Source organism: Euphorbia lathyris, chromosome 9 (assembly GCF_963576675.1).
Source record: "Euphorbia lathyris chromosome 9, ddEupLath1.1, whole genome shotgun sequence".
NCBI classification, from domain to species: Eukaryota; Viridiplantae; Streptophyta; class Magnoliopsida; order Malpighiales; family Euphorbiaceae; genus Euphorbia; species Euphorbia lathyris.
In genome coordinates this window covers 14,374,169-14,398,217 of record NC_088918.1, presented here as the reverse complement: position 1 = coordinate 14,398,217, position 24,049 = coordinate 14,374,169, and the positions used below count along the sequence as shown (strand labels likewise).

The 24,049-nt window shown below is 38.2% G+C and overlaps 1 protein-coding gene and 1 non-coding gene across 2 annotated transcripts; one reads left to right on the top strand and one right to left on the bottom strand.

The window, feature by feature from the left end:
* Positions 1 to 15,430: 15,430 nt before the first annotated feature.
* LOC136207565 (small nucleolar RNA R71) lies at positions 15,431 to 15,537 on the top strand. Its single transcript, XR_010676701.1, has one exon. It is a non-coding gene; the product is annotated as a small nucleolar RNA R71 (small nucleolar RNA).
* A 5,209-nt stretch (positions 15,538 to 20,746) lies between these two features.
* LOC136206676 (protein MAIN-LIKE 1-like) lies at positions 20,747 to 23,985 on the bottom strand. Its single transcript, XM_065997819.1, has 4 exons — positions 22,543 to 23,985; positions 21,484 to 22,439; positions 20,988 to 21,398; positions 20,747 to 20,908 (listed from the first exon to the last, which is right to left on the bottom strand). Exons 2-4 carry the CDS (start codon positions 22,174 to 22,176, stop codon positions 20,780 to 20,782), a joined length of 1,233 nt encoding a protein of 410 aa, XP_065853891.1. The 5' UTR covers positions 22,177 to 22,439; positions 22,543 to 23,985; the 3' UTR covers positions 20,747 to 20,779.
* Positions 23,986 to 24,049: the final 64 nt, after the last annotated feature.

Here is a 24,049-nt window from a genome sequence, read left to right as displayed (position 1 = left end):
TATAACTATATAAAGGCAATCCCTTTTAAGCACTAAAAATTTCTAATAAAAGGAAACCCGTAAGTTTGTTTAAAGTGATTATAAAGTGTTCATACAAGCATGAAGTGAGACAAAACTTTATAATAAACTAATAAACTTAAAACCACCCCAAGTCAAGTGATATGTTTAGGATTGATATATCACTGTTGAGAATTGTATGTGACAATGTCTTCTGTCCGATAGAAAGCTGATCTCACAAGCTTCATATATATAGATATTTGGACAGTTACATAGATCCGATGAAACGTCGTTCATTAGGATTGGGGATCCGATTTGAGATAACAGGATGGGTAGATTCTTCCTTGTCACCTGTTCATCTCATTGGTATTAATAGGTATAACTAATCCTCAGACTCAAAGGAATGTTAATTGGTCATCCTGAATTACTAAATGTGAGACTTTGATCCTGCGGTCCCACGATCCTTAACAGAGATGACTCTGGGGTGTGAACTACAAAGGTTGGGTGTCACAGGAAGTAATGTCAGGGTAGTTATACATTGGATTGAGCATTTATCACTCCCGATTAATGGGAGATATATCCAAGGATCGCTTATGGAAGACTCGACTCTAAATCCTTGCAAGGTGATAGCTTAAGACTTGAAATACAGATTTCACTTAACCTATCTATTTGAGTTGACTCGGCCTGAACAAGTAAAACGAACGTCTCGCTATATGTGACTTGACATCATCCATAGTCATAAGATTCAGTTCAAGGATATAGTTGATAAAGGATCGAATTATACTGTAACTAATACGGAAGGGTTAACGACAGAATCAACCTGTCTTCTTAACGGACTCTGGGGGAATGATTACAGACTTGCTAATAACATACTCAGTACATCATTCCGTTATGCAAGGATTAAATATAATTCTTGAAGAAATTAATTTAATAGTTGCATACGGCCAGAAGTAGTAAGAACCTAATGGATCACATATAAGACTTGGAACCAAAAGAGAGATGGATGTCATTAATAGATGGAAGCCCAAATGAGCCCAGTAAGGCCCATTTAATTAGGGGTGGCCGAAATTTGTATATAGTAAGTAAGGAATTATTTTAATTCCCTTAATCATAATTTGATTAGGTTTGTGAATTAAATTAATTAAGAGAGATAATTAAATTAGGAGTTTTAATTAGATTAATATACTCCTATTATTATCCAATTAGGTTATTTATTATTATCCTAAATATATTAGATATATTATAAGATAATAATTAGGAATCCTATTCCGAATTGAATTCCTATTAAGTAACCTATTCCTATCTAACTAGGGTTTAGATACAAGTTATTATATATACCCCCCTAATGTGTGAATTTCGACTAAGCCTATCCCCTCCCCTTATTGTGATTTTCGAAACCTATATTAAGAGAGAGAAAGTGAATTCGCATCCCCTAGTTCGTGGACAAGAATTCATACGGCTTCCGTCAATTGATTAATCTCATTCATCTCCTTTTCTCTTTGATCTTGTGTTGGTTAATTAGAGGCAATCTAATTTGGTTGCATCTTATAAGGGTTGATTCCATCTTAACCTCACCGTGTTATACTTTGTGGTTGGAATCTCGGAGAAGAATTATGGGCGCTTCTTTAACAACGGTAGATTGTTCATCGAAAGGTATTCCTTCTTATCCCTCTTTATATGAAATAACGATTAACGGATCCTATGGTTAAAAGGAAATAGGCTAAAAATTTTATATTTCCGCTGCTATACCTTAGCCTTAATTTCCAACAACCTGTTGACTAAGTCAGTATCTAAAACTTACTCAGTTTTACAAGTGCAAAAAGACTTCGAAAAAGTCTAAGTTCAAAATTAACAGTCAGCCATACGTGAAAATTTTAAATAGTTCCTAACCCCCCCCCCCCCCCTAGAACTAATATTGTCATGTTATACGGGACCAACAGTATATAGGTGTGATTGTTGTGTATTAAATAGGGTAGAAGAATAGGTATTGATTTAGAGTAGGAATAGGAAAAGTTGTGATTTTTCGACTCAATCCCACAACACAAAGAAGTGTGTGGCGATCGAGATTCAAGAATCTCGATCGCGACAGAAGGTTTTCAGGAGAGAAAAATCTCCTGAAAATTCTGTCCCTCGCTGGTCGTTTAGATATTTTAATAATCTCAACTGAGATTCCTGACCTGCTACCCTAAATACTGATATTTTTGACAATATCAACTTGAACAATTCAACTCCTCTCGTAATCAATTTACATTAATGTTAAGTTTTAATTCCCGAAACTTTAAAAACAAAACTGAAACACTAACGCTAAGGGAAACCAAAAGGTTTTGCCTTAATTAAAAGAAACATTAATGATGAAATAAGAATTTATTAATCATAATGATATATTTACATTAATTACCTTATTAAAACATATATACATAATGAAAATAGAAATATATCTATATACATTATATACAATTAAAACAATCAAATCATAAATAAAATTTAATAGTATCCCGATGAATTGGAATACGCATTGCATTGGTCCTATCAATCTTCACTTGAATGAAGACTTGTCATTCTTCTAGAGAAAGAAATTACGGACCAACACGAAATACTCGCTTGACAATTCCCTCATTTTCCAAGAACTCGTAATCAAGGATTGGAAATGGTTCTTTATCACTCCAAGGAACCGAAACAACTCCTTTAGTTCCAAGAATAATTCCACAAATTATGTTTCCAAACCCTATTTTCCTGTCCTTCGAACGTGCAGCGGCAACTAATCCCTCCATTAAAATCTTCGAAGAATTAAAGATATTGCCTTGGAAAATGTCTCCTAACACGTATAAATCTATATCTTGGACGACACTGCTACTGACTCGACCAAACAAACTATGACAGAGAAATTTATGAAGGTACAACATGGAATTAGAATTTATTGACTTGTTGTAGGCAAGACTCGGATTGAATCTCCAAAATCCCGTCAACATTCTCCATATGTCCCGAGAAGTCATATCTCGTCCAGGATGGTACTGGTTAGTATCCCGTGGTGGGAAACCAAACCATGCATGCAGTTCAGGATATCCAAAAGTAAATGCTTGGCCGTCACGACGAAAACTAAGACGAACACGCCTTTTGTTGATGAAACGGATAGTAGACAGGAACTCTAATATCCAATCTCCTATAATTGGAAACCTCATAGATGCAAACTTGGTCCATCCTAAGTTTGTCAGATAGCGATTCATGTCATCGCTGATCTCGAGTTCTTTATTCAGGAACTCGTCCATATACAGCATTCTACAAAACATAGCATAACGAAACTTCAAATAACGTCTACCTCATCTGCATTGTAGATGGGAAATGGTGCTCCGTAGCGTGTTGAGATGTTAACACATTTGCTACGAGCAGACGTATTTTTCTTGGTGTTTTTCAGAGAGGAAGTCATGTTTGAAGGAAAAGAATGTGTCTGTAACCTTAAGAAATGTAGAGAAAGAAATTCAGAATTCTAAATGAGATGAAATGAATAATAGAATTCTGAACTTACAGTAATTTATAGGTTACTGGTATGAAAATTATGTCTGTTGAGAACGAAAAGGTGTCAAATTAATACCTTTTGGGTAAAAACTGACTGGAATTTTGAATTTTAGCATATAACTCAGGAAAATATACAAAACAAAGGTGACAGCACGGAATAATTACCATGTCGCGGCCGAGATATGGGAATCTCAATCGCGACATGCTTTGCCAAATCAGGGCAAAGACGGTCGTGGCCTATCCCTAGTCGCGGTAGAGATTTTCTGAAATCTCGGTGCGAGTAGAAAATTTTCTTAATTCTAAACACTGAAAATCTCAGTTGAGATTTCTGGAATCTCTACAGAGATATTTGGAATCTCTACAGAGATTTATGAATTTTTCATAAACACTTAATATTTTCTGAAATAACTTCCAAAAACATGACTTGATTAGTTTTTATTAATTACAAAACTTATTTGTACACGATACAAGAAATAAAAATAAATTATAAAATAAACTAAAAATAAGTAGAATAAAAATTATGAACAAAAGATAAGAAAAACGAAAAATTAAAAATATGAAAACTAAATAAATTAATTTTCATAAAATTCGTCCACAAATTCAATTGCTTAAATTGGAGCACCTTCGTAATAAATTTTGCATCGATTACCGTTAACCTTAAATCGATCACCTTTGAAATTTTCTAATTCTAAAGCTCCATAATCAAACGTTTTATTACCATATATGGTCCAGTCCACCTAGACTTAAGCTTACCTAGAAATAACCTTAGTCTGGAATTAAAAAGCAAAACATTATCCCCAATATTAAAGCTTTTAACCTTAATTCTCGTATCATGCCATTTTTTCACTTTTTCCTTATATACCCTTGCATTTTCGTAGGATAAATAGCGTAATTCATCCAACTCGTTTAAGTCGAACAAACGCTTTTTTCCTGCGCTTTGCAAATTATACTTAAGGGTTTTGATTGCCCAATATGGTTTATGTCCTAACTCTACTGGTAAATGACAAGCTTTACTATAGACTACTCTATAAGGTGTCATTCCTATAGGTGTTTTGAATGCAGCACGGTATGCCCATAACGCATCGTTAAGTTAATGTGCCCAGTCTCTTCTAGAAGACGAAACTGTTTTTTCTAGTATCAATTTGAGTTCTCTATTTGATATTTCCGCTTGACCATTCGTTTGAGGATGGTTGTTGTCCTCAGATTAGACTCTAGCAAGTGCACTAGATACAAGTAATAAAGTGATAAGTTGAGTATCGTCTCCACAGGGATTGAGATTCAAATGCACGTCAGAAATTGTTGCTAAACAGCGTGTGTGTGTGTGTAACAAGCATTATTCCTTAAAGTTGATTGTGTGATGTTGGTTTAATGAGATGTAAAAAGGCTTATGCAATAAGAAATAAGATAGCTTTTTAATGATTTAGATAATAGAACAGGCTCGACACGGCCGAACAGGTAGTGCTTCGTCTTACAACATTCGCATGAAATAGAAGATAATGCCAATGAAGCCAAAGTATCAGTTTTGAAGTGAGATTGAGTCAACTTTCGTGTGTTCTCAAACTCCTAAGACTTACTAGCACCTCTAGCGTCCTAAAGATACGTTCTTTCTAGCATTAAGAACAAAACTGCATTTCTATTTAAGAAAACCCTTGACACAACCATCTAACTGGTCAGCTTCAACGTTGTGTGATTAATAGAGATATCAGTGAAGATGAAAGCAGTGTCCTATCATCCATCTAACACATAAATAAATGCCTAGGCATGAAAGTTAAATCCTCATCGATCACAACATTGGCGAAATACTAACTATTCATTAAGAACGATTGTAAAACTTACATAACCGGGTCGGCCTGGCCGTGCCCATTCAAAATGGACTACTCACTCATATCGAGTAGTGAGCAGTCGGTAGTTCTTGATACAGCTAGAAACTCCATGGGAGCTCTTCTTTTTCTTCTATTCTACTTGTCTAAAGAAAATTACTAAAAATCCGAACTACTTTTCTTTCCTCTGCTTCACCTATTTAAAGGGAAAGACAGGGGCCAAAATCGGTACAACTTTCGTACCCTTCCAACAGAAAAGTCAACTAAAATATTACAACTAAAATAAAAAGAAATGATTACAAATCCATTAACCCTTGAACACTCAAGGGGGTGATACTTCATGTCATCTTGTTACTTTTAGAAATCCCATCGCCACACACTTTCACCTGCCGCTCTGCCTCTGCCTCTGCCACCTGATCTGTCGATGTCCGTCATTGGATAATCTGGCGTTTGACCGCTGGATACACGTAAGGCTCAACTCCTCTTTGGCGTTATCGAAACAAGCTGTTTCCAGCGAGTTTAGCATTTCTCTTTGCTTATCTGCACAAGGACAGTAATTAGCCCTCATTTCTTACCAAATGACATAAAAAAACATCCAAATTCCCTTATAAATACTATGTTAAACTTAGTCAATTTCATGCCTAACAATGGTACAGCGTACATACACGGTGGTGTACTCCGTATTTCCTCATAAGCGATTCAAAACTTCTACTTATAAAATGAGTACCTCCATCGCTTACCATAATTCTAAGGACTCCAAATCGACAAAATATTTCATTTAGAAACTTAACAACTACCTTAGAATCATTTTTCGGGGTTGCAATTGCTTCAACCCACTTTGAAATATAATCTACGGCTACTAAAATATAGGTTTTGCCAAAAGAAGGAGGAAAAGGACCCATGAAATCGATTCCCCACACGTCGAAGATTTCAACTTCCAACATGTTCGTGAGAGGCATCTCATCTTTCTTTCCTAAATTCCCGGTTCTTTGACATTTATCACATCTGATAATAAATGAACGAACATCTTTAAACAACGTAGGCCAAAAGAATCCACATTCTAATATCATAGCTACTGTTTTACTTACGCCGTTATGACATCCATAAGAGCTTGCATGACATTCCAACATTATAAAGTTATACTCAAACTCTCTAACGCATCTCCTAAGCATACCATCGCCACATGTCTTGAACAAGAACGGATCTTCCCAAAAATATTTTTTAACTTCAGAAAAGAATTTCTTTTTTTGCTGGGAATTTAATCCATCTGGAACAATATGAGCAGCAAGGTAATTAGCTATATCTGCATACCATGGTGATATGACACTTTTTACTTGCATGAGATATTCATCGGGGAAATTATCTCGTATGCCTACAGTTTCGCCAATGGGACCGTTTTCATCTTCAAGTCTTGATAGATGATCTGCGACAAGGTTTTCGACTCCCTTTTTATCTTTAATTTCTATGTCAAATTCTTGCAATAATAAAACCCATCAAATAAGACGTGATTTACGAGTTACTTTTGGAGAAATAAATAAGTTTAATTACAAAAATAGAGTGTTTTAATAAAATAACGAAATAAAAATAAATTCCGCGCTTTCAGTTAATTTTCCTTGTTTTTGAGTAATTTAGGAAATAAAAACGTCAAGCTAACTCGGCTCTTGAGATTTGTATTTCAGGTACGAGCAAGGAGTGAAAATACACTCAATACGCGAGGCGCCTCATCCCTTACGCGGGGCGTGAAACATGGAGTCAAAAATAATTGCCCTATCCACAGGCACCACGCGGAATCTAGTCAGCATACGCGAGGCGTATGCCAACCTACGCGAGGCGTATGACACATGTCAGAAATGATTAGCCTAATCCTGAAAGTCAGACTGTATGGTCTCCCTGAGTCAACCATCTCTACGCGGGGCGTACTACCTTACACGCGGGGCTTGTAAGGGAATTCTTCAACATAAAAGTTGAGAGACTCATTTACGCGGGGCGTGCCTCAAGCTACGCACGGAGTAAAAGGACCAAATCAAGCAATAAAGAGTCAGAGTCTCGAACACGCAAGGCGCATGCCATTCTACGCGGGGCGTGTTTGAGACAACAAGATCTGGAATTGGTCCACATGCAGGAGATTTCTGACGGAATGGGCACACACGCAGGGCGTACACCACCATACGCGGGGCGTATTATGGGATTTCTGCACAAAATTATGTTCCTCCATGCTTGCACCTTGTGGAATTACAATCTTTCCCCTAGCTTGATCTATAAATAAGAGTGACTAGCACTCATTTAGACACCTTAGACCATACACATTAGACACCTTACATCTTGTAATTCTTGTCATTTGTAGTTTTAGATTTTGTTTTTAGGCTTTATATAGCCAAACTCTTCCATCTTGAGAGCTTGTTCGTTGATTCCGGCATTCCATCCAAGTCCCGCTCCATTTCCATGCACCAAGCTCGAAAGCTCCACCATCCAAGTCCTAAGAGACGGCTTTGAGTCCGGTTAGCTAGTTCCGAGGGTGGATTCTTCCCTTTTTCACTTGCTAATTAGCTTGAACTCATCCTATGTACTAGGCTTGGTTGTAATTCATATTTACATTCTCCATATTTATAATTTATGATTCATAATCCTCTTTTCTATATATGTGTTGATGTTTGTTACTTGTTTTGATATTCATAATTGATTATTGTGTAGGATAACGCGATTTTCGACGCCATTCGGGCTATCTTTAGGGATTCATATAGGTGTTGCCTTACCGGAAGTGACAAATCGGAAACCGTAGGAATTGACAAGCCACGGAACTTAAGGGCCCTAATTTCTGGTCCCAAGCATTAGACACGCCTTGACTAGGAACCACGTAGTCTAAGTACTTCACGTTTCGGTTACACTACACATAGTCGTCTTTGCAAGAGCAAACCATCAACCGTATAAACATTAGAAGTCGTTATTTGTCATAGTTATAACCTTTGACTTCCTCCTCTTACGCGGGGCGTATCCCCATGTACGCCCCGCGTCCTCGCCCCTTTTCCATCAAAAAGGGGCAGGAGGCATGATACGCGAGGCGTGCTTCCCTCCACGCCCCGCGTACCGTGCCATTTTCGCGTTAATAAAGGTCAGGGGGAGGGATATACGTGGCGTGGCCCCTTCACGCCCCGCGTACCCCTCTGGGAATCCGAGTTTTACTTGGATTCCCCACTTCTCCCCTATATAAACCCCTCCTTTTCTCCTCCTTCTTCCTCACAACTCCCTCAACCTTCTCACAACCTTCCTCCACACTCTCTCCACCCCTCAAATCACACCATGGTTAGGCGAAAGCAAACCGCCGATATGCGTCCCCCATGGTCCACTCGGGCCCGGTCTTCCCGTTCCGCACAAAACCAACAATCACCTCCACCTCCCGAACGGGAGGGAACTCCACCACTCACCCGCCAATACCGGTCTCCTTTTCATCTCCTAACCGAGGAGGAGGCCGAAAACTATCAAACCCTTTGTGCTGCCACTATCAAAGAGCTTCCCTATATCCAACGTAGCATGCTTGATCACTATGATCTCGGCACTCCCTTCGAAGCTCGCCTCCGCGCCTTCGGTTGGTACGATCTCTATTCTACGCATCGGCGGGTGTACCCGTCACTAGTGGTGGAATTCTACACCACCTTCACCTCCAACAACGTCCCTAGAGCCGCCCTCTTCACTTTCCGCCTTCACAACCGCCCCTTCTCTATTGACACTCAATGGCTCCAACACCATTTCACTTACCAAGCGGAGGGAGGCATATCCCGTTGGCCCGATGGTGTTTCCGCTCATGAATTTTGGACCTCCATCACCGGGTTCGAGGATTACGATTATATCCAACCTCCGCCCATCTCTCATCCGCGACCCTATCCTCCAACTTCTCCACCGCTTCATCTCATTCTACTTCTCGGGGAAGTCCGAGTCCACTAAGGTCAACAAGCATGAACTGTTGGCCCTCTACTGTTGTGCCAATGGGCTCACTTATGACCTCGCCTACCATATGGCCGCTCACCTCCACTCCACGCCCATCCGGAAGCGGGCCAAGCTCGGGTTTGGCCACCTCGTCACCATCTTTTCCCACACCGCTCTCGGTGAAGCTGCTCTTGATCGCCTCTCGAGCCTTTTGCCTCGGCCCGTGGAGAATAACGCCTTTAAGTCTCTTAAGAGTCCGACCTTCGGCCCCGGTGAGACTTCGGGGGCAGCCCACTCCAATGAGGAAGGTGACTCGTACTCGAGCATGGGCCTCAATTTTAGTCCTCCACCGCTCCACGACTTCAACTCTCTTTATGCTCGGTTGGATATTTTGGAGGATAACCAACGTCGTGATCGAGCCCATTTTGACTCCCGCTTCGACTCCCTCGATGCTCGCCTCGACGCCTCCGAGGCCCAAAGGCAAGCGGATAGGGCTAGCTTCGAAGCCTTCACCAACACCTTCTATACCCACTTCAACATCCATGGAAACCCTCCTCCGCCTCAACCATAGTTTTCAATTGTTTTGTTATGTTTTCCTTTGTTTTGTATTCTCTTTTTCTTTCATATGTGTTTCGTTTTAGGTATTTCCGTTGTTGTTTTCGTTACCTTTTTATGTTTTTAATATACCCTCCTTGTTTATTTAATATATTTGTGGTTTCCGTTTATGTTTCGTATTTATTTTTCATAGTTTCTATGTCTTAAATAACATTCACGCAGGGCGTCCTCCCTTTTACGCCCCGCGTGACCCCCGTTTTAATGTATAAACTGCTCAGAAACTCAAACACGCGGGGCGCCCCTCTTCCTGCACCCCGCGCATTTGAGTCTCTGCCCAATAGGAGCTCAAAACGCACCTCCTACACTGGGCGCCCCCTAGGGCACGCCTCGCGTAGGACCACAACTTTCAAGGGCCTAATTTTTCATTTCATATTTATTTTTGGTTTTTGTTTTTCTCTTCTTTTGCGACGTCCTTGGAATAGACGTCATTTTAATAACGCGGAGGGTCGTGCAACCCTGCACTTTCAGTTTGTTTTGCACTAACAAAAACAAAAATAAATAAAAATCAAATAAACAACAAAATAATTAAACTAATTTATTGATTCTTTAAATTTTTCCGACACACTACCTCCCTCGGAAATAAAATAAAAGTTCCGTTATTTGTCCTTAGAATGAAAAGACGGAACACAAAGGATCGGTTTTAATAAGAAATTTTAGTCTTAATTTTGAAGTTCTAGAATTTATGCAAAGTCTAGGTTTATACTAAACAAAAGCATCGAGTCCTAACCCACATGTCATCTCCATAATGAAATTTAAAAATGCAATAAAAACGGGATATTTGAAAGTTTAGCGAAGACTCGATAGTACACAATTTAAACCCGAAATTTTGTGAGGTAATTTTGAGCCTAAAGGAGTTCGTACGAGAACTCTATTTCTTTCACAATTTATCGAGAGCTTTAACTTCACTCGACTCATGGAGTTTGCACCTAATACCGGGTTAAGTACACCTATTTTTGTTAAAATGTCAATAGATGATAAAACGAACCCACTTAGTCTAATTCTTTTCTTAATTTATTTTTCTCGTTTTTATCAACCTCTAGGAAACCCCCTTGAGCCTACTAACCGACTTTTCTTGTCAACACCCTTTTAACAATTAACCCTCTTTTTCCTCTTGTTTAAATACCAACAAAATCAATTCGCACCCGAAATAAGTCAATGCCTTAATAAGTGAACACCACAAGTTCTCGAGATCGTTTTTGTGCCGTTCTCAAATCAAAAAGAAAATAATAATAATAATAATAATAAAGAGCAAAAAGGCATTCTGAAGCTCCATCCGAGCAATTTCGAGCTATATTTCACAAACTTACCAAGGCCAAAGAAATAAAATACGGTGCAATCATCAAAATGGTAGTTGAACTCGAGTTTTTAAAAATTAACCACTAAAAAGCCACCCACATTACAACCCCCCTCCGGGTTCATTTTTAATATTGTCTAAACCATAACATAGGAGGAAAAACCCGGATGAAAATGCAAACTCAAAGTGATCTCGGGTAAGTGCAAAGAAGAGTGCTAAAACACCGACCCACCAAAGTTTGAGCGTAAGAGTGAAATCCCTTGGTGAGGTACTATCGGGTTCTCAAAAGATAATCAACCCCCGTTAATATTGCCTATTAATTTTGATCATGGAGGTTTTGAAATAAGTTTTGGTCACTCGATTGTTTGCGTGGGTATTTACTGAAAACGTTGCATAAAACTTTAACTTTGAAATCACGCACTTGGTAAAACCGACCGAGGGTTTGTTTCTTAATAATCTCAATCTCTTGTCTTTCGATTTCTTTTACTTGAGGACAAGTAAAACTTTAAAGTCCGAGGAGGTTTGATAGGGGTATTTTACCCCTATCTTTTAGCGTGATTTACGGGTTAATTTTAGAAGAAATAAATAAGTTTAATTACAAAAATAGAGTGTTTTAATAAAATAACGAAATAAAAATAAATTACGTGCTTTCAGTTAATTTTCCTTGTTTTTGAGTAATTTAGGAAATAAAAACGTCAAGCTAACTCGGCTCTTGAGATTTGTATTTCAGGTATGAGCAATGAGTGAAAATCCACTCAATACGCGAGGCGCCTCATCCCTTACGCGGGGCGTGAAACATGGAGTCATAAATAATTTCCCTATCCACAGGCACCACGCGGAATCTAGTCAGCATACGCGAGGCGTATGCCAACCTACGCGAGGCGTATGACACATGTCAGAAATGATTAGCCTAATCCTGAAAGTCAGACTGCATGGTCTCCCTGAGTCAACCATCTCTACGCGGGGCGTACTACCTTACACGCGGGGCGTGTAAGGGAATTCTTCAACATAAAAGTTCAGAGACTCATTTACGCGGGGCGTGCCTCAAGCTACGCACGGCATAAAAGGACCAAATCAAGCAATAAAGAGTCAGAGTCTCGAACACGCAAGGCGCATGCCATTCTACGCGGGGCGTGTTTGAGACAACAAGATCTGGAATTGGTCCACATACAGGAGATTTCTGATGGAATAGGCACACACGCAGGGCATACACCACCATACGCGGGGCGTATTATGGGATTTCTGCACAAAATTATGTTCCTCCATGCTTGCACCTTGTGGAATTACAATCTTGCCCCTAGCTTGATCTATAAATAAGAGTGACTAGCACTCATTTAGACACCTTAGACCATACACATTAGACACCTTACATCTTGTAATTCTTGTCATTTGTAGTTTTAGATTTTGTTTTTAGGCTTTATATAGCCAAACTCTTCCATCTTGAGAGCTTGTTCGTTGATTCCGGCATTCCATCCAAGTCCCGCTCCATTTCCGTGCACCAAGCTCGAAAGCTCCACCATCCAAGTCCTAAGAGACGGCTTTGAGTCCGGTTAGCTAGTTCCGAGGGTGGATTCTTCCCTTTTTCACTTGCTAATTAGCTTGAACTCATCCTATGTACTAGGCTTGGTTGTAATTCATATTTACATTCTCCATATTTATAATTTATGATTCATAATCTTCTTTTCTATATATGTGTTGATGTTTGTTACTTGTTTTGATATTCATAATTGATTATTGTGTAGGAGAACACGATTTCCGATGCCATTCGGGCTATCTTTAGGGATTCATATAGGTGTTGCCTTACCGGAAGTGACAAACCGGAGACCGTAGGAATTGACAAGCCACGGAACTTACGTGCCCTAATTTCTGGTCCCAAGCATTAGACACGCCTTGACTAGGAACCACGTAGTCTAAGTACTTCACGGGTCGGTTACACTACACATAGTCGTCTTTGCAAGAGCAAACCATCAACCGTATAAACATTAGAAGTCGTTTTTTGTCATAGTTATAACTTATCGCATCCATATCACTTCATAGAGTTTTGTTATATAAATTCGCCTCACCCATAGTTAGGAGTAGTTTGTAGTTGGTCCCCATATCAACCTCAAAGTATTCACCGCTTAAATAACGTATAAAACCGAGTCGTTTAATACTTGCAGTTATAAATCCCATGGATTCGATACCCGGTCTTAACCGGATTATTACTTGATACGACGGGGTACACTTGCCCCTAAGTAGTGACGTCTAGTAAAGATAGAGCACTTAGAAAGATCACATCCATAGTCATAACGCTCATAATACACATTTCGTCGTAGAAAACACTACGCTAGACGGAACTTACATCAGGGGGCTTAGCTTCTTCTAAATGAATTTTGTGCATTACAATACTAGGATTAATTCCTTTTAAGTCTGAAATTTGCCAACCTACACTACCTATCCTATTTCTAACAATTTCTTTTAACTTTTCTTCTTGTTCTTTTGTCAACTTGTTAGAGATAATTATAGGTAGAGTATCGCCTTCGCCTAGGAAAGCGTATCTCAAATGGATGGGTAACTCTTTAAGTTCTAATTTAGGGGGTTTTAAAATTGAAGGCGAAATTGGTCCATCTTCTTGAATCAAAGTTTCTGAAGCCTTATCTTCCATTTCCCTTTGAACAACATCGTTAACACACTCATCGACCAAATCAAGTTTCATACAAACAAATTCTTCCATAATGTATTTCATGGCTCTGTTCATATTAAACTCAATTTTGTCTTCACCTATTCTCAAAACTACTTTTCCTTCCGATACATCGACTAATGTACGTCTCGTATTCATAAACGGTCTACCAAAAATTAGAGGACAATTAACGTCATATGCAAAGTCTAGTATAACAAAGTCGGTAGGAAAAATGAATTTATCGACTTTAACTAAAACATCGTCAATTATACCATATGGTTTCTTAGTGGTTTGATCCGCTAATTGCAAAACCATATTAGTACGTTTGATATCTTCTTCTAGACCTAACTTTTTGAAAATAGACAATGACATTAAGTTAATGCTCGCTCCTAAGTCACAAAGACAACTTGAGAATTCGACGTCTCCCAATTTACACGGGATGCTGAAACATCCAGGATCTTTGAGCTTACTTGGCAAATGACTTGATACTATTGAACTACAATCTTCGGTTAATGCTATGGATGAAATTCCTTCCCAACTAATTTTCTTAGAAATTAAATCTTTTAAAAACTTACCATAGTTAGAAATTTGCGTCATCGCATCAATAAATGTCAAATTAATGTGCAAATTTTTTAGTTTGTCTAAAAATGTTAAAAGTTGTTTGTCATGGTCCTTATTTCGGATTTTATATGGAAAAGGTGGTTTTGGTGAAAATGCTTTTGCATTAGCATCAACGGGTGAACTCTTCGAACTTACATTCACTTCTGGGGATTTTGTTGTCAAATCACTTCCCTGCAAAATGTTAGTAGGATTTTCGGGCATTTCCGGACCTCAATAGTGTTTTCTCGACCAAAAGTTATAGCCTTTACCTGCTCTTTAGGATTTTCTTCCGTATGGCTAGGAAGACTTCCCTCTTTTCGGGATGGAATTGATTTAGCAATTTGTCTTATTTGAACCTCTAAATTATGGATGCTAGACGAATGGTCTTTAATTAATTGATCGAATTTGTTCTCAATTCGTTTAAAACCATTATCGTGGCTGTTACTTTTACCATCAATAGCATCTATAAATTTATCGATTTTAGAAGATAATGTGCCAATAGTGTCTCTTGATTGATTTTGACAATTGTTAGGTCGACCTTGATTGGCACTAGTATTATTATTATCTTTCCAACCAAAATTAGGGTTATTTCTCCATCCTTGATTATAAGTATTTGAATAAGGGTTATTAATTTGATTTTGTCCTTGGACAAAGTTTATCTGTTCTACCCCATCCATGTCAACTTGGATAGGATTTCCATTATTGTCACACGGTGTCATAAACTAGTCAATTTTGTGCGAAAGCGCAGAAAATTGGACTTATAACATCGCGATAGGATCGAGATTAACTATACCTTTAACTGGTGATGTAGTCGAGGATGATGGTTTCGCAACTGGCGTGTGTCCATGTTCAGCAGGCCATATGCTACTGTTAATAGCCATTTCCTCTAAAAGTTCTTTCGCTTCAGCAGATGTCTTCTTCATAAATAACCCTCCCGACATAGCATCTAATGAACCTCTGGTTGTGGGATTTATTCCATTATAGAATGTCTGCATCAAAAGTTCATTGGGCAAATGGTGATGTGGGCATAAACGTTGAAGTTCTTTAAAATGTTCTCATGCTTCATACAGGGTTTCATTTTCATGTTGTGTGAAAGATGTCAATTCTTTTACAATTTTTGCGGTTTTTGCTAAAGGGAATTTTTTTGATAGAAATGCTTGGGCTAGTTGGTTCCAAGTTTCGAATGTTATGGCAGGCATAGAAGTTAACCAAACTTTGGCCATGTCCTTCAAAGTGAAAGGAAATAGGCGAAGTTTAATTGCTTCGGCAGGCACATCGGTCATTTTGAAAGTGTCACAAATTTCTAAGAAATTATCAAATGGGTATCAGGGTTTTCGTTAGGTAGTCCATAAAATGTCACATTATTTGTAACACATTAAATAAGGTTGGTTTGATTTCAAATTGATGTGCATTTATGTGGGGTCTAACTATACTGTTTGTTACACCGGCTACTCCTGGTGTAGCGAAATCCATAAGTCTAGGACGAACTGCCATATTTTCTGGTTGCGGTTCTTGATTCTGTTTCTCTTTGTTTTTCTTTTTCTTTCTTCTCACTGTTCTTTCAATTTCTGGATCGAGTGATTTCGGTTGAATGCCTGAACTTCGAGTATTGCGCATGAACTGAAATTGCACGCACAAACTGAAATTACCTTAAAAAAAATTTAAAAAAATAAAATTTATAAGTAAAATTAATAAATAATATATAAAAATTAATATAAGTATATATAAACCTAGATTCGGAATAAAACACGAAAAATCTAAATTTTTGTAAAACAATTTGGCGTTCCCCGGCAATGGCGCCAAAAACTTGTTGAGCGATTTCTGCAAGTGCACGGTATACGCTTGTAGTAATAAAAGATATCAAACCCACAGGGAACGCTTTTTAACGAAAACTTATTCTAATTCAGTTTAATTCACGTCTGTAGGTTTAACTTTAGAAAATCATTTAATTATTTGTATTGGTATGGTTTAGATGAGAATAATATGTTGAAACTTAGAATGCAAATCTGTCTTGAGATTTAATTACAAGACATGAACTTTTGTGTTTAGAATAAGAAGTACACGAAACTTGCTCGCATTAAGCAAGAAAGCAACTATAACTTTGGTAAGATTATAAATATGTGACAATTCATCAATTTACACAATTAACGGACTTCGAAATGCAGACGATCTTCCTACTGTCGGGCAAGATCGCTACCTTAATCAAATTGGTGTTTTATGTCTGATAAGCCGAGCTATCGATCATATCATCCATAAATCCTAATCCTTTTAAGTGTTCAACAAAGTTTCCTTACAAATATATTTGTGTAAATGGGTTTTAATGAAAACACCAGTATATTATTTTGAAAATCATTTTGTCAAAACAACATCAAAATAACAACAGAAAGTATATATTGAATAGAAAAGATGTATACTTATTGAATTATGAATCTTCACAAGTTAACAGAGAAGAAGAAACATAGATAGCATTATAACTAATTTGAGTTCTGGGTTGTCAATCCTTTCCTCAAACTTCTAGATTTGTCAGATCCTGGGGCGCTTCAGCCGCTAATCCTTCTCGTTGAATCCTCGAAATAGAGATCGCTAGATCCACTATCAGAATGTAAACTCGTCTTCAAACAATTCTTGAATCTAAACTAATTGCTACAGTGTTTGTAATTAAACTAAGAACAACTTGCGTATAGCAAGTTTGTTTTTACAGAAATGAAAACTAATATCTAACTCTCTTCCGAATCAGAATTTCTTCAACATAATATCTCCCTCTCCAAACTCTAACCATGTAACTTTTGAATCCTAAAATGAGACTCTTATTTATAGTAAATGAAAGGTTGTGTTTGAAGTGTCGTGTCCGCTGGTGAAGGGTCGTTTCTATCCGAACAAACAGCCGCGTTATTTGGAAATTGAACATGTGAAATCAGTGCTGAAATTGTTGTTGTTGCTACCGAGATTTAAGAATCTCAGTCGCGACCTGAGGCTGAGAAATGTGGCTGAACGAAAGTGTATTTTCGTGTCTAAAATTAGCGTGTCGCGGTCGAGATATGGAAATCTCGGTCGCGACACGGGTGTTTGTGCCCGATCCTCGACTGTTTCCCGTCTCCTCGTATCGGTCTTCTGAATTACACGTACTTTTAGAACTTAGATTTTTCTCTCGTTTTTGCTCCGTTTTATCTCCTATTTGGATTTAACCAAACAATTGAGTACCTTGCATCAAAGAAACATATATAGAAGTAAAAGTACTCTAAATGGATATAATTAGCACGATTTCAATATAAAACTAACGTAATTATTAATGATATTTAAGTATACTTTGGGCTTATCAAACATATTCAGCAAAGCTGGTTTGATTTAAAATTGGTGTGCATTAACACCATTGATTCCTGGTGTAGCGAAATCCATAAGTCTAGGGGGATCTGCCATTTCTAATCCTTATGGTTCTTGATTCTGTGTCTCTTTGTTCTTTTTATTTTTATTTTTATTTTTCCTAATTGTTCTTTTAATTTCTGGATTGAGTGATTCCGGTTGAATGTCCGTACTTCTAGTACTGCGCATGAACAGAAATTACACTCACGAACTGCAATTACCTTCAAAAAAATTGAAAAATAAAATTGTTAGTAAATATGATATATAATATGTAAATATAAATATACGTATCTATAAACCTAGATTCGGAATAAAACACAAAAAATATTTTTTATATAAAAAATCAAATTGGCGTTCCCCGGCAACGGCGCTAAAAACTTGTTGAGCGATTTCCACATGTGCACAGCTTTCGCTTGTAGTAATAAAAAGATATCAATCCCACAGGGAACGTTTTGATAAATAAAAAACTTATTATTTTGATTACATACGTTTTATCGAGGTTAATAGAAAAATTGTTAATTGGTTTAAATGGTTATGGATTCTGAATCCAATTTTGTCAATAGTGTAGATTACAATTATAGAAATTACATTTAGGAATAAGTAAAATTCAAAACTTGTTTATACAAAGCAAGAAAACAACTTATAACTTTGATTAGTTATCAATGTGTAACAACTTATCGATCAATTCAACTACGGTTGACATTTGTGATTTTTTACATTCTTATAAAATAGTTGGAATAATTAAGCCCTACATCGAATCATCAGGGGGCGGATGTAGGGGGGTCAAAGGGGGCATTTGCCCCCCCCCCCCCACCCCCCCTCCCCTCATTTCATCCTATTAAAAAAAAATTAAGTCCAAAATAAGGGTTAAAGTGCAAAAATACCCTTAATGTTTTGGGTCGGGAGCAATTTTATCCCTAACGTCTAAAATGTTAGAATGTTATCCCTAATGTTGGAAGTCAAGAGCAATTTTACCCCTAACGTTGATAAATTGGGTCAATTTGAGAAATAATTCATTAAACTGTCTTCTCGGTCATGAATAATAGTGTCTGAAATTGATCCAATCTATCAATGTTAGAGGTAAAATTGGTGCAAAATTACAAAATTGATATGCAATTGGTGCAAAATAAAGAAAAAAATGACTGTATTTTATAGTAGTGTCTGAAATTGATCCAATTTATCAACGTTAGGATAAAATTGTTTTGGCTACAAATATTATGGGTAAAATTGCACCATTTTAGATGTTAGGGGTAAAATTGCACCCGACCCAAAACGTTAGGGATATTTGATGCCTAACAACCCGAGAATCCCGGAAATGGATGATTACGAGTTGGAAACATTATAATTTACGTTTTTTATCAAAAAAAAAAATCATGAAAATAATGCATGACAATTGAACGATTTTGCATTTTTCGTCACCAAAAACTGAACAATTTTGTATTTTTTGTCATAAAAAATTGAACAATTTTACATTTTTTGTCTAAAAATTTTTTACATAGAATTTTGCCCCCCGCTCCCTCAAATCCTGGATTCGCCACTGCGAATCATATATCGATGTGAGAGGTGATGGAAATTGTGGGTTCCGTGTCGTTGCGGATTTTTTTTTTGGCAGCGAAGAATGGTGGCATGTAGTTAGGCAGTGCATTAAAAATGAAATAATTGCTAACCATGAACTGTATGAAAATGTATATATTGACGGGGTTGATTTATCAATTAGTAGGATTACTTGGGACAGTGCAGGTTGTACTCGGGAACATTGGATGCTTGTTTGGGACGACTTGTATCCGATTGCTACATTGTATAATGTTGTTGTAATGTTTTTCGGTTATGCGGGTGGGTAGACATTGATTTTTTCTGGTACTGTCATACCATTATATGCCCTCTCAACTGCTGCAGGACCAGAACAGGAGATAGTTATAGCTTATTTAGGGGAATCCTACCCACACTATATCCGTTTAAAGTTAGCTACTGATTTTCTGGTACCCCATATATTGTCTTACTAGTATAATTTTCGTCAGCATAGCGTTGAAGGGTGGGACTGCTTGTATGATGGTCCGAGAGCATAGTGGAACAGATTGGCAAACATTAGGGGCTATTAGTTGTATTGTTATTATGTTTTTATTTGATTTTATTAATTTATGGAAGTAATGTTCAGTAATACAGCCCTCAAACATCATTCACCTGAAACATAATTGAAACATTCTTGAACATTACTGAATTCAAACAGGTGAATAATGTTTGAATTCAGTAATGTTCGAGAATGTTTCAATTATGTTTCAGGTGAATGATGTTTGAGGTCTGTAATGTTGCAGTAATGTTTCTGTTATGTTTCAGTAATGTTCCGTCATGTTACAAGTGAATGATATTTGAGTTCAGTAATGTTCAATTATGTTACAGGTGAATAATGTTTGAGTTCTGTAATGTTCATGAATGTTTCAGTTATGTTTCAGGTGAATGATGTTCGAGGTCTGTAATGTTGCAATAATGTTTAAGTTATGTTTCAGTAATGTTCTGTTATGTTACAGATGAATGATGTTTGAGTTTAGTAATGTTGAGTAATGTGTCAGTAATGTTACAGGTGAATAATGTTTGAGTTGAGTAATGTTTAGGAATATTTAAGTTATGTTTCAGGAATGTTTCAGTTATGTTTCAATAATGTTTCAATTATGTTACAGGTGAATGATGTTTAAGTTTAGTAATGGTTCATTAATGTTTCAGTTATGTTTCAATAATGTTCAGTAATGTTACAGGTGAATGATGTTTGAGTTCAGTAATGGTTCAGTAATGTTTCAATAATGTTCAGTTATGTTACATGTGAATGATGTTTGAGTTCAGTAATGTTCAGTTTTGTTACAGGTGAATAATGTTTGAGTTCATTAATGTTTTAGTTATGTTTCAGTAATAAATAATGTTTCAGAAATCAGAAATAAGTAATGTTTCAGAAATGTAAAATGTAATCCGTACAAATATAATAAAAATAACAAATAATACAGTCCCAAATCACTTGGCTAAATGCCAAGCACCCATAATCTGCTCCAACTCCTGTGTGTGATGAGTCGTCGCCTCCTCATCATGTCTTATCAGCGATTCCAACACATTTTGGCCCCAGTTAGATAAACGACTAACCCACTGACAAAAGAAAAAACAAATACTTAATAAATAACATTTGATATTTGTAAATCAGTAGATTAAAATAAAAATCACTTACAATCTCACTGTTCGATCGAGTATGAACAGTCGGTGCAAGTGCACTAATCTCCTGAATGAGACGAGGATGTGAATGGAGGGTGTACCAATGCATGTACTGATCATGAAAGGCCCACGGAGTTCGAGCCGGAATGTACCGAGATAAGGTAAGACATGCCACCTCGGGAAACGAGCTCCAACAATCTATCGCCATCACATCTGGCACGTCAACCCGATACCTCAAACTAGACCAGGGACGTACGGCCTTGGAAGGTCGTAATATCGACATGGGAATGGTTTGCACACAACCCAGCTGGCGAAGGCATCTTCTCGGCATGTAAGGCTCGATCACATCCCGGTATCGTATCCATCCGGTGTATGTCGTCCTCGGAGTACTGGTAATGGCATCAGCACCATACGGCATCCACGTAACCTGCATATGTATACAACTAAATTAACATACAAGTAAAATAAAATATATTAATTGCACTGTTTTTATAATTAAATAGAAATTGTACCTCATGAGCTGTCAATCTATCAATCCGGGCTCGATATAATCTCAGTCGATCATCTGTCTTCTCTAACGCGATCGATGGCCACATGGAAGCCCTAGGAACGTCGGGATCCACTTTCACTCCCTCCCGATGAGGCCTGAAGCACGGGAAGTACTCATAAATCCATGCCTGAAGAAGAGTCAGACAACCTGTGATTTGCCTGCAGTCTCCTCTACTAGCAATACCTAAATGACGATACAGATATGCTAGTGCAGCTGAGCCCCAAGAAAATCCAGACGCGCCATCTGCCGAGTCCTCCACCTCCAGCAAGCAGGCAGGTCGGATGCGGTCGCCACTGTTTTCTACGAACAAGGTGGAACCGAACATCAACCACAACCAGGCTCTCGCCTGGGTATCGGGAATCCGATCTCCTCTACACATCTCCATAACAGAAGCTGCCCGTACTCCGTCGGATGAGTAGTGACCAACTAGCAGTTCAGCCCGAGTCAGCCCGAACAACTCCATGACGCAGGACTGCAGCTCCAACGGACCCTGATCAGCGGTCACCATGTCCCCATCTACGGGGATACGTAGAATCTGCCACACGTCATGCAACAGAATGCTCATCTCGCCGAAAGGCATGTGAAATGATGACGTGTCCGGCTGCCATCGCTCTACAAAAGCAGAAATCAAAGCCGCATCAATATGATCGTACATGATAGCTGGAAGATGTGCCAACCCAGATGACTCTATACACTACTGGATCTCCCCAGAAGCACCATAGTACCATGTCAGCAGCCTCGTGCAATATCCTGATCTGGTATGGCACTTGAGGACGCCCCTCTCTTGCCCGTTCCAGATAACAGATGCAATATGTCCCAAGAAGCTCGGAATCACAAAACCATCAACTGGACCCCCGGGGACCGGCGCCTTCACCACCCAGTCGTCCTCCACAACACTCCTAGAATGTTTGCTACTACCTAAAATTGTATTACACGAATTACATTTGAATCAGAAGTAAATCACATAAGAATAACTAAATTAAACTAATACAAGAATAAATATATAATTAAAATTTCTTACCAGATGACGACCCTGCAGCAGAAAAACGCCCGCCTCGACCCCCCGTCACTACTGCAGGCGATACAGGTACAATATCAGCACTCAGATGACGCATAGAGTCATCTACATCCATCTCTAAATCATCATCATCATGCTGACGTCCAACACGCTCAGTATGTGCAGCGTGTGCCCTCTGGACGTCCCCCATCAATTTCCGCTCGATACGAATCCTCCGAGTGGAGGCAGTAACAGCACGACTGGATGTATGCTGGTGTCCAGAACCACCCTCAATAGTGTAAGCCTGATAATTAACAAGGAAAGCAATTAACTACATATCCAATCTATAATAATTTCTCTATCTGAAATTTACTTCTTACATGAATAATTACAAATTAACAACATATTATTTCCAAAAATGCAAATACCACGTTATCGAAGTTTTTTACTATTTCGAGTCCGACATTAAAATTTTCCTAAAAATAATAATTAATTATCCCACAAATTGGTCTGGACGGATGATTCACACCACCTGGCCCAGGCCAAAATGGGCGCGGCACAAGTCGGCCTTAGGGTCGAACGGTTGCGGCGCACCAGTCGGCCCTATGGCCGAACGGGTGTCGCACCCTTTCGGTACCTAGAGAAAACAGGCGACGATCCTGTTTCCCCTAAGGTCGAAACGGGTGCGTCGCACCGTTCGTCCTTAGGGCCGAACGGGTGGCGCACCCGTTTCTACCTGAGGGAAAACGGGAACGCCATCTGTTTTCCTTTGCCGTGTTTTGGTGGCATGATGATGTTTGTTCGAGTTTTGGAAAAACTAAAAAACCTTGAGACGATTTGCGAGGATTCTAATTTTTTGGTGCAAATTATGAGACGGGCATAAATATCCAAAGGGAGCGGTGATTAGTAATTAGGGGACGGTATTTAACAGTTCACTTCATTAATTATGTTCATTTGAACATTATAATTGAACTTGTTCATGAACTTACAATCAGCCTACTCCAGCTTTCGAGTCAATTTCCATGTGCTCAAACTCGGCTCATTTATACCTGAGCTGAATTTTTATCAAGACGAACACCGAACTGCTCATGAGCGGTTGAACTCATTTACCGTCCTATCTAAAAGGTAGAAATGCTGCAATTGCACTCCTTCCCTAGCTCCTCCAATACTCAGCCTAGGGAACAAGTAAACTTAGACTACCGAACTGTTAGCAAGCCTTAGTTGCCATAATGAATTATCAAACATATAACCATTCATAACATACATCCTAAAACACTAAACCATTCATAAACATACAAATATCAAAAATTAAATCTTAATCTGGTGTTGCGTCTAAAATCTGAAGTAATTCACAGAAAATAAAAAGCATAATACATAGTAAAGAAATTTGTATCGTTTCGGGAGGAAGATCTTAGACTATAATTTACTCTTAATCACTGATTAAAGGGAGTCAAACCCTTGCAGAAGTGATGCAGAGAAACTGAAATGTGCTTTTTCTTCATCTGCGTTGCTGAGATTTATCTTAAACAAG

Coding starts and splice junctions, on each gene's coding strand:
- LOC136206676 (XM_065997819.1), bottom strand. CDS start 22,176: ATGTACGATCATATTGATGCGGCTTTGATTTCTGCTTTTGTAGAGCGA. Junction 21,399..21,483: donor ATAGATTGACAGCTCATGAG/GTACAATTTCTA, acceptor ATACATATGCAG/GTTACGTGGATGCCGTATGG. Junction 20,909..20,987: donor CTCGATCGAACAGTGAGATT/GTAAGTGATTTT, acceptor TTCTTTTGTCAG/TGGGTTAGTCGTTTATCTAA.